Source organism: Lissotriton vulgaris, chromosome 2_1, assembly GCF_964263255.1.
Source record: "Lissotriton vulgaris chromosome 2_1, aLisVul1.2, whole genome shotgun sequence".
NCBI lineage: Eukaryota > Metazoa > Chordata > Amphibia > Caudata > Salamandridae > Lissotriton > Lissotriton vulgaris.
The window spans coordinates 1396053967-1396066659 of NC_141687.1; the positions used below are offsets into that span (position 1 = coordinate 1396053967).

General features: G+C 40.3%; 1 protein-coding gene across 1 annotated transcript in view; it reads right to left on the reverse strand.

Moving 5' to 3' along the window:
- EI24 (EI24 autophagy associated transmembrane protein) overlaps positions 1 to 12693 on the reverse strand; it is a 314169-nt gene that overhangs the window by 63932 nt on the left and 237544 nt on the right. Inside the window, exon 10 of the mRNA XM_086957152.1 lies at positions 2729 to 2803. Within this exon, the coding sequence (XP_086813278.1) occupies positions 2729 to 2803 (75 nt within the window). The remainder of the gene's footprint in view (positions 1 to 2728; positions 2804 to 12693) is intronic.

The following is a 12693-nucleotide window of genomic DNA, read 5'->3' on the forward strand; positions in this document are numbered from 1 at the left end:
TTAATGTGTGTGGGTTTGGGCAGCGTGCTCACGGAACCTCCCCTCCACCACGAAAACCCCCACTGTTGAATCATTACCTACCCTGGTGAAGGTGGCCCGTGCGTGAATACCACCTAAAGGAAGGTCCCTTTGTTAATTCATTCATTGTTTTTTATGGGTTTTTTTCTTCCTTATTTGCCTTACGTCTTGTTGGGCACCTGGAGAAACGTGGTGTGGTTGAAGAGCAGGAAGACCCATCCCGATCGAGCGCAGCCATCCAAGACGAAAGTGAACTCAATTCAATTCTCATTTCTTTTTTGGTTATGTTTACCACTGTTTCAATAAACCTTTATTTGTTCCAACACTACAGATAGTGTAGACTTCTCCCATGCAAGACTACGCTATGTCAGCTCAAAACATTATTCCATTCCTCACAGTTTAACTGAAAGTAGCAAAGATTAGTACCATTATTTCCTCTTGGCTCAGTTATAGCAGATCAATTGGCCAAACCTTTATTCCTCTGACTGGCACCATTCATTAGCACAAGCACCCACTAATACAGTACTGCACAAAGGTTTCCAAATTGTTTGTTATATAGCCGTTAAACTAATGTGGCTGATTAAAGTAACTGAATGTTACAAGTTTGAGTTTAAAGTTAGTTAACTTTCAGTCGATTCCTTTCGTAATCAAACAATTCTCAGTGCTTTAGGAGCTTTTGAACACTGTCCAGCAAGAGTGTGATCATTATTTAGCAGCAGTTTGTTTATCAACATCACAAGAGAATATAACAACTTCAGTTAATGAGTAATGGCATTACTCAAGCTGCACAAAACTGTAAGCTAAATGTTAAAAATTAGGAATGTCCTGTACATAAACCCCAAAGCGTCCACCATTTATTCCCGTTTAATGATACCTCCTGTGGTCCGAGATAAAAACAAAGTGGAACTCTTGGCCTATTTCTTTTTGGAACAGAATTGGAACGAAACTTAGGGAATCATCCAGAGCAGCCAGCAAAATACAAGCACTTCTTTATTTACAATAGATTGTTCATTACCCCCCGCATACTTACATAAAATACACAACACAAATCTCAACACTTGCTGGACATGTTCCCAGGCTGACGCTGATCTCCATCATATGTTGTTCACATGTCCGTATGTTCTTATATTTTGGAAACAGGTCTGGCACCAAATCAACACTATATTTCATACCACAATACCCCTCTCCCCACAAACATTTTTCTAGGTAGCTTAGATTTGTTAATAGCTGTAGCTTTTCAGCAAATATAAAAAAAACTGGAAGGATTCCTCTAAATTGTCCTATTTAGCTTGGTGGTATGCCGTATGTCACAACCATCGCCTCGATACAGTACTCGTTCATCCTATCTCTCTTGCTACTAAACATTCTCATCTTTGGGGCCCACACACACAATTTCTAGATGACACTGTGAAAAGAACTTCTTTACCTGCTCCCTCACAGCAAGAAGTTATCAAGCCTCCCTGACCTTCTACAATTTTTCTATAATTACGTTTGATTTATCATCTTTTATAATATGTGTGTGTGTGTGTGTGTATATGTATATATATTTTTTTTAATTGTGTATTTCTGTCATATGTTGCTATTTACGATTTCTGTGAACCTTTGACCGTATTCTTATCAGCTTATATATTATCCCTTTACCAATTTAATGGATATTATACATCATTAGTATTCTTTATTACACCCTTATGCATCTTTGTATCAACAAATAACAGCATTTACGAAGTACTGTTTTTATGATCATATACATTTTTTTCAATAAACCTTTTCTTGAACTTAATTTTTTTTTTAGGAATGTCTGTAAAATATTCTCCAGAAGATTTTTCTCTCCTCCTCTGAGGTTTGTTCAGCTAGTCTTCTGAAGACTGCTTCAACTCTCATTCATTTTTTAGGAAACTGAAACAGGTCCCTGTGAGGTCCTCCTGGTTACCTAGTTTCAGGTATTCTTCTTTGACATTTGTAGTTAGTGATCCTTTAAAGAAAACACAAATCTATAGAATGATTGTGCCTTCGGCATAGATAATGTTGGATACCTTGATCCAAAATATTTATGATTTGTAGTACACGATTACTGGAGTCTGTGGTCTCTCAGTGGGGCATCAAGAATCTGAAGAATCTGAAACCATATTTTTTTTCATCTGCATTTCCTCTCAATGAATTGCATTACCTGCAATGTTCCAAATGCGATAAAGTAATTAAAGCTTAACATGTGATCATCCAAGAACAGAACAGAAAGGTAATCAAAAACAATATGCCACAGTGTATGTACAGTTTTACTATATGTAGGGAACATGGAAATACAAGCCAAAGTCTGACAGCTGAAGCGTCCGAACAACATCAGAAAAAGCAGTACCTCACAGATTAAAGACAGGCAACAAAATGTAGCCAGAAAAATGAAATGTTTAACTGATCCAATGTGTCACTGTGGAATGTTGCAGAGGACATATCTGTGGGAAGATAAGGGTACTAACTTGTAGATCGAGTTTGCTACCACAGGAATTTAATATGTGTGAAACTGTGAGTCTCTTCTAACTTGTTCAGATGGTTATCAGTTCATATGGCTAGGGAACGCACTTCAATGAAAATCAGAGGTGATTTATCAATTAAAGGAATTGTAAATATGTACTAGTACAAATGAACCGTAATTTAAATGTCAGAGACTCCCCAATAGAAATGGTTCTACAAGTTGTCCAGCAAGGTCAGTACTTACTATGCTTTGACTGGTGCCTGTGCTTCATTCGCGCTGATGATGAACAGCGGAAAAAGAATGGAAAACAAACATCCGCTGAGAAAGAAACGTTGACATGTTAAGTTATGATAAATTCCACAACAGATAAATGAGCTTTAAAACAAACTATCCAATATATATATATATATATATATATATATATATATATATATATATATATATATATATAAGAAAAACTCGTCCCAAAACTCCAACACTGCCAGATAGCACGCAGTCTCGAAAAGACGAAGAGAGGAACCCAAGATTGGTGCCAAACAAAGTGCGTATTTATTTAAGCTCAATTTTGCTCAGCATGCCCGCCATTACGCGTTTCGACAGTATCCACTGTCTTGATCACACGATGTGATCGCAAAGCCACATGGGAATTTATTCACAGCATCAGTGACACAAAAGGTGGACTAATGTTAACCACCAATTCAAACACATAATGTTAAAAAGGGTTCAAAGAAACAAACAGAGGACTAAACAAATAATATATAGTCCTTTCTGGTCTTGAATACAACCCAAGTGGGTGAAATAAATGAAGTATATACATCTGTGCAATATCACGCAAATAAATACATATAAATTCATAAATATATACATATAAATATATAAATCATAAAAACATGATGTTAATTTCATTTCTGTTCAAGACTTTGTCCCAAGACCCTTGAAAAACATTTTGAAAATTAATCCCAAGTGGGAATTTCCACTAAAGTGTCAAGTGCTTCATGTAAACAAAATCTATTGTAAACATACACAGTTTTAGCTGTTAGTTTCCATAGTGCGGCAAGGAGCAGCCATCTTCGCAAAGTGCAAATCAAAGTAATCAAAGTGCTAGGTGCAAGTAAATTAAAACAAAAATATTTTAGACAAAGGGAGGGGCCCCTCCCTTTGAAATTCATTTTGCTGACTGATGTTGATACACAGCTCTAACCTGAAATGCAAACATTTCTGTGAGAATCCCTCTTGTTTAACATACGGTGGCACACAATTGTTGTAAAATGTGTCATGCATTTATAATAGGGCGAAACCACAAATAATAGGGAATCTGGAATCATAAACAGGTGTACAAATCCTCACTGGCGTTAAGACCTCCAGGAGTACGTCTATTTAATTCCAAAATATATCGACTCTCAAGGACCCTGAGTAGCCAATCCTTATTCCCACCTCTTTTGAGGGGTGGAACGCAATCGATGACAAAATAAGTGAGGTGCCTAGGATCACTCGCATGAACAGCCTGGAAGTGGCGTGCCACCGGATAGGATTGCTCATTGTTGGAGATTACTCTTAAGTGCTGCAGTATTCTCCTGTGAACCGGAAGTCGGGTACTTCCTACATACCTGAGATCACAGGGGCACTGCAGCACATAAACAGCAAATTCTGTCTTGCAGGACAGCTGTTTGGTTATAAGTACAGGTTCATCCTTGAATGGAGTATTATAGCGTGTTTTATTACATCCATTCTTGCAGGCCTTGCAAATGGAACACTTCAAAAAACCTTTTCTCAAGTTCATAAAGGTTTTAGATACAGGGGGTTCCAAATGGTTCTTAACCAGCCTGTCTGACATGGAGGTAGATTTTCTAAAAGAAAATTCTGGCCTTTTACCCACTGAACCACCGATGACGGGGTCCCCCGTCACCAGGTTCCAGTTGCGGCTGAAAATCCGCCGGATCTCATTGTGCTGTTGGTTATATGTTACTACTACCCTAGAGCATTCTATGGAAGTTTCAGAATGAATAGCTTCAGATTTTGGTTTAGGTGCCAAAATCTTTGCTCTCGACATGTTATTTGTGCGCTCAATGGCCCTGGAGATTGTTTTCGCAGAGTATCCGCGTGCCAGGAAGCGCAATTTACTTTCCTCCGTTTCTCTTGCACATTCTCTTTCATCACTACAGATTCTTTTGATACGAAGCATCTTACCAAAGGGGATGCTCTGTATCAAGTGATGGGGATGCTGACTAGCCGCGTGCAGGATAGTGTTACCCGCAGTCGGCTTTCTATATAACCTTGTAGCGAGATTTCCTGCATCAAAGTATACCTCTATGTCTAGGAAGCATAGCTGTGATTTACTTATAGTGGATGTAAATTCCAAATTGAGATCATTACAATTGAGTTTCTCTACAAATTCCTGGGCCTCCAGCATAGTACCCTGCCAAATGAAAAAGAGGTCGTCTATATATCTGAAATAGACAGGGACATGACTCCTCATGATGGCCTGATGCTGTACCATGAGGACCTGCTCCTCCCACCAGCCCATGTGCAAGCACGCTAGGCTGGGAGAAAAGCAGGCCCCCATAGCTACCCCTCTGATCTGTTGATAAACTTGGCTGTTAAACAAATAACAATTTTGTTCTAAACAGATCCTAATCATGGCAATAAGTAAGCATGGAGTTATGAGCAGAGAAATTAATTGACCTCCTATTTAGAAAATAGTTAACTGCTCTAATACAGTCTCTATGTCGTATGGACGTGTATAAAGACGTAACATCCAAACTCATGAGTATACAGTCTGCATTCCAATTGAAGTCACCCAATTTTCTGACAAAGTCAGATGAATCCTGCACATAGGAATCTAAGTTTTTGACACTGTCCTGCAAAAAGTAGTCAATATATGTTGACATTTTTTCAGTGGAACTGTTAATCGCTGAGATTATGGGCCTCCCGGGAGGGATTTGTGTGTTCTTATGGACCTTCGGAAGCAAATAAAATGAAGGAATAACCGGGAATTCTTTCTTCAAAAATCCCAATTCCTCCTTTGTGATTAGATTTCCACACTTCCATGCTATTAGCTTGGCATTTTGCTCCTCCCATGCCAACCTTACCGCTCCCAAATTGCTCTTTCTATAACAGGAATGGTCTTGTAGTTGTTTTTCCGCTTCCTGAATATACATTTGACGAGGCCACAGTACTATATTTCCACCCTTATCCGCTTGGCGGATCAAAATGTTGTTGTCTGATTCAAGTTTTTTCACAAGGGTATTGTAGCTCTGATTTCAATTGTTAATCACTCTATGCCTTTTGTTAGTGGTGATATATAGCTGCTTTAAATCCTTGGTAATCAGATCTTGGTAGACGTCGATGTTATCATGAGGCATTATAGGGAGAAACACCGATTTTGGTTTAAAAGGAGTGACACCCGATACCTGATCAACTCTCGACCTCACCAAAGGTATCATTGTTGAGGGGTTCGTCTCCTCATGTAATCCCCATATCTCGTCAAAATCAGCTCTGTCTCCAGCCTCCAAGGAGACCGAATCAGTTTCAATTGCCCCCAATTTCTTCTTTCTCATGGGTTGCATTATGAAATATTTTTTGAGCTTGAGTTTTCTCACAAAGCGGAAAGCATCCATTCTTGTGTCCGCATAATTGAAGTTACATGGAGGGCAGTAGGAAAGGTCCAAACTTAAAATATTGGATTCTTGCTCAGTTAGTGTTTTTGCTGCTTTTTTGTTGTTCCAACGGTTTTTCTTTTGACTGTTGTTTGATTTTGTTTTTGTTGCACTTTCTCCTTTCGCCTCGTTTCCTGTTGGCCCTTTGGCGTTTTGACCGCCAGTCTGTCCTCTGGATCTCAATGTGTCTCGACGGTCCTGACACATACAGCTCATTTCCTGGGCCTTGGAGAGTGCGGTAAACCCCAACGGCATACTTCTCGCCCCCTCATTCTCTGATTCACTGCCAACCGAACTTGCATCTGAAGAGGAAGGGACACTGGGGACACTATTCGGTGCAACAACACGAGTCTTCCTGGCTCTTGCTTTGATATTTTCGTAGCGCTTAGCATAAGTGAAGATTTGGCCATGTAGATAGTCCAAGCGATCCCGCTCGAATTTGTAGGCCTTGCGTTTTTTTATTATCTCTTCCTCCTTAATTAGCCTTATATTAATTTCTGCTCGCATTTTATCCGTCGCCTCACTCGTTCCCATACCTCCTATCTCCTCTTCAAGTTCTTCAATCTGTGTCTGTATATATATATATATTTTCATTCTATATCTCTCTCTCTCTCTCTCTCTCCGTCTCCCTCCCTCCCTCCCTCCAATGGACAGTTCGAGTACTAATAAGAAACAAATCATGCATATATTGGTGCAATCTGAATAATTTCCGTTATGGATATCTGCACTTTCTACATTACATATTGCACAGGTGAAACAGAGAAAGGTGTACGCAAATTCTTTATAGTTGCTTTTTCATTGGGCATTCCCATGCGACTCACATTAGCGTGTATCTACTTTTGAATTTTTCTCACAGAGAGTAAATCTAGGACGGGTATTTCTTATCAACAAAGTATAATTTCCCAATTCAGCGCCTCTGGAAAGCTGTGCTCCAAGAGTCTGCAGCTACCTATTCCGCAGGCATGGGCTTTCCCTCTGAACCTTTCCTACAATTTCCAATTCGCCTAGGCTGCTTTTTATAGTGGGTTGGGGGGTTAACGTATTCCCCACCCTTCCAAAGAGCATTGAATTGTTGCCATTATGTTTTTTGTACTAATCTGCAACAGGTTGTTCAGTACCAGTGTCTGAAAACGCTTCAAAGCAAGACCCAGTGTAATTGACTATAGACAAGTTTGAATTCAAGTGTAAGGCTGCAACATTATATTTCCTGGTAACTCCTGCATTTGCTCGCTCCAACCTGTCAGGAATGCATCTGGTCTGCTGAATACGTGAGGCAACACGTTTGAAAATTACCTCCTCTGCAAGAAAGTGTGTATTTTCCACCATATTAGGTAAATCATCACCTTCTGTGATATCACTAGATATGATAGCAGTCTGACTGCCTCTGAACGCTCCTGTTTGGCCTCTATGTCTTCATTTATGTGGAGATGTGCTGTATACCACTATCTCACAGACTACTCATATTTCACATAATCCGGACCTTTGTGAGCATGGTCTTCAAAATTATTGGTTGTCCGTTGTGCCCTATTTTCAATGCCAAGCTCCCACACTGCAAGTGTTGAGGTTTCTTTCTTACATTCACCTTTTATGAAGCCTCATTTACTTATTGAACCAACAATTGGCATATTTTGCACCTATGATTATTGTGGAAGTAGAAAGACAGAAACTGACAGAAACCAGTGCGCCCCCTATTACTTCAATCAATTAATTAAAACTTTATTCGGCCACATATTGGCCATAAAAGTACATTTTACATTTTAAAAAAAACATTGATGTTGTAGGTGAAAATGGAGAAAGTTATAAAAACACAAAGAGCAGACATATTCTGATGACCCAATTCATGATTGTAAACCCACCATATTATTTCGTTTACGGGTCGTCCTTGACAAGGAACGTGCAACCCCATAACAAACAAAAGGGAAAGAAAGTATTTGTAGGTAGGTCAGTGCTGGCCTAACTTATGCAAAATGGCAATCTTTAAAAAGTGGTAGAATATATATATAACTCTCAGTTCGGTATAAAAACCAAAGAAAAACATAAAGTGCAATATATCTTGTTCGGAGAAGTTGTCAGATGTGCATGGTTGCAAGGAGCCTAAGTTTGAGATCCTTTAGGTACAGTTAGGAGCCAGTGGATACAGCTAAATCTAAACCTAGATAAAATAAACCGGTGGTGCAGGTTATTAACAAAGGACCAGAATGGTTGGATTAAAATACCAGGACTTACGATTATAAAATATCTACATGAAGGTTTCATAAGTTCTTTTGTTTCGCTATCTAATTGTCTCCTAGTGAGAAATTGAATTTTTAAGTTTTTAACAGTTTCAGGTTGCAGCTTCCAAGGATTCTTAAATAGCTCTGGTTGCCCAAGAGTTGAAAGCTGCTGTGAAATATAATTTAACCACAGGATTTCCATGACTCCATCCAAACTCATACAATCATCTAAGATGGTCTGCTTTAGGTTTGTTTTATCTTTTGACCAAATGGTTAGCCACCATATAAGGGGTGCTACAGCAATATTATCTGTCAAGTAGCCCTGTCTTAGTTTCTCATGGATAATAAAAGCTGGAATGCTAGGGGGAGCATCCAAGAGTTTTTGTAAATGGTTATTTTCTACCCCCTGGAGTTTGCTGTAATCCTTAAAACCCCACACCACACTACCATATGCTGTCATTGAGACACATTTCTCATTATATATTTTTAGCAGTGATTGTATTGGTTTGCTGCCTAATCTTCTTTCGAAATCCAGTGAAGCTCCAGTCGCTCTTGACAAAATATTTTTCTTTAGAGCGAGCTGCGCTTCCCAGGTGCCCCTGTCGTCAAATAATAAGCCTAAGTATGGATAAGTGGGCACATTGGTTAGCACTCCACCTTTACAGGGAAGATATTTAAACCCCCTTTTGGTGTAACCCATTGACATAATGTGTGATTCTTTCAAATTAACTGCAAGATCCAGGGCTACCATAAAATCAATAAAAGTGTTTACTAAGGATTTCAATGCATTTGGAGTCCTGGCAATTAAAACTGTGTCATCCGCATATAAAAGTGCTGGAATAGATTTAGTACCTACCTTAAAAATGTCTAGGCAAGAGTTAGACAGTACTGCCCCCAGATTATTGACAAACAGAGTAAATAAAACCGGGGCAAGGATGCAACCCTGTCGTACTCTTCTTTGTACCTTCCAAGCATTAGATAGTGAACCATCTTCATGATATCTCACTGAGGCAGTTAGATTAAGTTGGGACCAATGCAAGAAACTTACTAAATTCATGTCCATCCCTGTATCTATTAATAGGTGCCATAACTTAGACCTGTATACCCTGTAAAAGGCGGACGTTAAGCCCAAATTGGGGGTTAAAATCCCGGGTCTTCCCTTGCTCCTTTTTTAAAAATTGTCAATATCACTGCTGTTGACCATGAATGAGGTTGACCAACCCTTACGGCTGCATTAAACACTCCAGTTAAAATTTTCACCCATACACCCGCATCTGACTTATAAAAGTCCACCAGTATCCCATCAGGACCGGGGGCTTTCCTGGCGGACATACCCTCAATAGCTTTCTGAACCTTTTTTATATCCACAGTCAAGTCGGGGGTAAGGGGCTCGGTACCTAGGTGGGACCTATATGTTCTGCAACAACCTCTGAGTAGATTTGTTCAAAGTGGCCAACCCACCTATCAGCCGGAGTTACACACTCTACTTTTGTTGTTTTGCTGTCTTAAAAAAATTAGCTGTTTACCACTTTCCAGAATTTTGCACTATCAGCTTGTGAGCACGCCTTTGTTAGGTCGTCCCAAGCCTGATCCCTTAGCAAAGCTTTCCTTGATTTTAAAGCTAAATCATAGGCTTTTCTATAGGATTTAATCAATTTGAGGTCTTTGGGTATGCTTTTTAGGGCAACCATGAGGGCTTTATGAGTTTTTGAGCAGTCTGCGTCAAACCACTTAGCTTAATTTGTTGCTGCCTTGGTCTTTTTACTTATTAGCTTATTACCAATTAGCTTACCTAGTCTATCATAAGCCTCTAATACTTCTGTTGGCTCACTGTGTGTATTTAGACAACACTTGATTTCCGATTTGCCCTCAGTATATAGCTCAAGTAAAAAAAGTTCTGGGACAATTTTCTCCCATCTTATCTTTCGGTCCTGGGCCGTAGGCCGAAAAACCCCATTAGTCAAAGCTTTTGGCTCCTCACCCCTAAAGACCAAGTAGCTTTAGTTTCCACAATAATAAGATTGTGGTCACTAAAACTGGTTTGAGCCACCCTGACCTCCCGATTAGGTTTGTATATGGGGGCAGAGATTACAACATAGTCTATAGTGGAGTAAACAAAGAGTCACAAGGACGCGGTTGTGAGAGGAACATGGCGGCCGCCAGCTAAACGAGCGCGGCTCATCTCTTCTGGATGCAGAATGCTAATGAGATTCTGAGCGTGTAGCGGCTTACGATTTCACTTATTAATGGCAGGATGTGTTGTCGAAGGCGATGATTTCACCAGCAGAGCAACAAAATGTGAGGAGGTTTGTCGGAGCAGTTCAGAGTTTGGATATCCGCTTTGGTTCCTGCGGAGGCAGCATGAAGGTCTGGTGTGCAAGGTGGGCGGAGGCAGCCAAAGCACGAAAGAGGTTTGACTCGGCTCTGTGCCTGCTCCGAGTGCCGGTGTTTGGAGACGGAGGCTTCCACATCGGAGGAGGCGGCAGGGGCGGTGAGAGCAGCAGCGTGTCTAGCGCTGCTGGTATAAGTATTGTGATCAGTGTAACTACATCGTCAATACCCCAAATAGTAGATGTGGAAAAAGCGAGAGTAACCCCTGTGTAGGGGCATCACCGGAGGTACATCTTAAAGCGTTTTTCGGGGGGTGTATATCAAAATGGTGTGAGTAAATTGAGCCTTTCATTTAGAGAAAAGTGTTATTGCAACACAGCAGAAAGGGGTCACTGGCAGATGGATGGATGGTGATATTGGCAACCCAGTGGGGGTCAAGGAGTGGTGGGTGTTTGAACAAGTAAAATTAGAAAAAGTGGAAGACACCATGGAGCAAACTGAAGTTGCAGCTCAGACACAAACTCAAGGTGCAAAAGTCAATAGGTACGCTCTTAGGACCAGACTAATACACAACCCCTACAAGAAAGTTCTGGTTATCCCATGCGAATATCCCCCCCATTTCATCTGTTACATCTTGTAGGAAGCAAGTCAGGGGCAAAGCCTGTAGCCCGGACAAAGACTTAGAGGAGGCTGGGGTGAGAAACACAAAAAGGAAGGTAAAAACTAAGAAGGGTGTGTCATCATGCACAAAGGTTACTCCTTCATTGAAAACATACTATAAGGTAATGGCCACCAGAACCTCTCAGACACCATCCAAATCGTCAAAGCCTCTAAAATCACAGACGCCCCCACCTCCACCTTTACCTGCACTTCAAAAAAGTGCCACTAAGCAGGGCACAGTGGATCATAAGGGACTCCCCCTATTGGGGGGGAATCTTGAAACCAAGAGAAAACCAGCAAAAGACCTTACGAAAAATTCCTCGAATGATGAGGTAGCCAAGGCGGATATGCCAGATACGGCAGATATGGTGGGAATTGAGACAGTAAATGTAGGCACTTTGAGTGTACATCCGGATGTGAATCTATCAAACAAATACTCTGTATTGATCAGGGGTGTGGAATTTATTAAAATATCTACTTGTCCATGGGGCAGGTTGCTTCATAAATCTACTTGTCCTGTAACAAAAACCACTTGTCCCTTTGGTGCCATCTTGTGCAGCGACAAATTATGGAAGCAATTTCATTATAAAAGAGCTCTTATATAGCCTCTCTGATTATGCCAGGGCTCATACCATAGTAGTGTTTGAATACTAATAAGCCCCTTTATGTTGCTACGTTTCCGCAGATCTTCATACTGGGACTGAAGGTAGTGGTAAACAATAGTTCCAGGGGTAGAATGTCCTTTTGAGTCTGTGCAGACCTACTAACTTGCATGTTTTAAGGGTTTTCAACAACTCCTCTCTAATTTTTTCCAATACTGAGAAATGTTGGAAATTTACTCCTGACAATGGCAGACGTAAACCTTCTTCCAGAGTTGGGAAAAAAGTGGTTGGAGGGAAAATAAACTGGCAAACACTCAGGTTTTCGCATGAGCACATGCATATTTAATTATGCTAAAATGCAGTTCACAAATATGTTCTAGGAGTACTATTTCTTGCCCTACTGCTGTAAATTCTTGTGAATTTACGAAAGCCATATTGCTGCCCTTAATGCAAGGACATAAAGCAAGGGTGCACTTTTGAGACTTTCTTTAATTATTGGGCCCCTAATTTGGTCTGGTGTTAACCATGACCTTTAGTGTTTATTAAAATTATCTCTCTGTATCGGCTGGCTTCACGTGAGTGACATCATTCTGCTCTTTCATAAGGAGCATATCGGCGCACAAAGTAGTTTTGTTCAGTGCCAGTAACTAACGTGGAAGTGTGTGCTTTTTTTAGACCAAAAGCAATGTTTGCTTTTGCCAATGTTTGTTATAATGGTGAGGGTCTGGCAGTTCTCACATCAATAA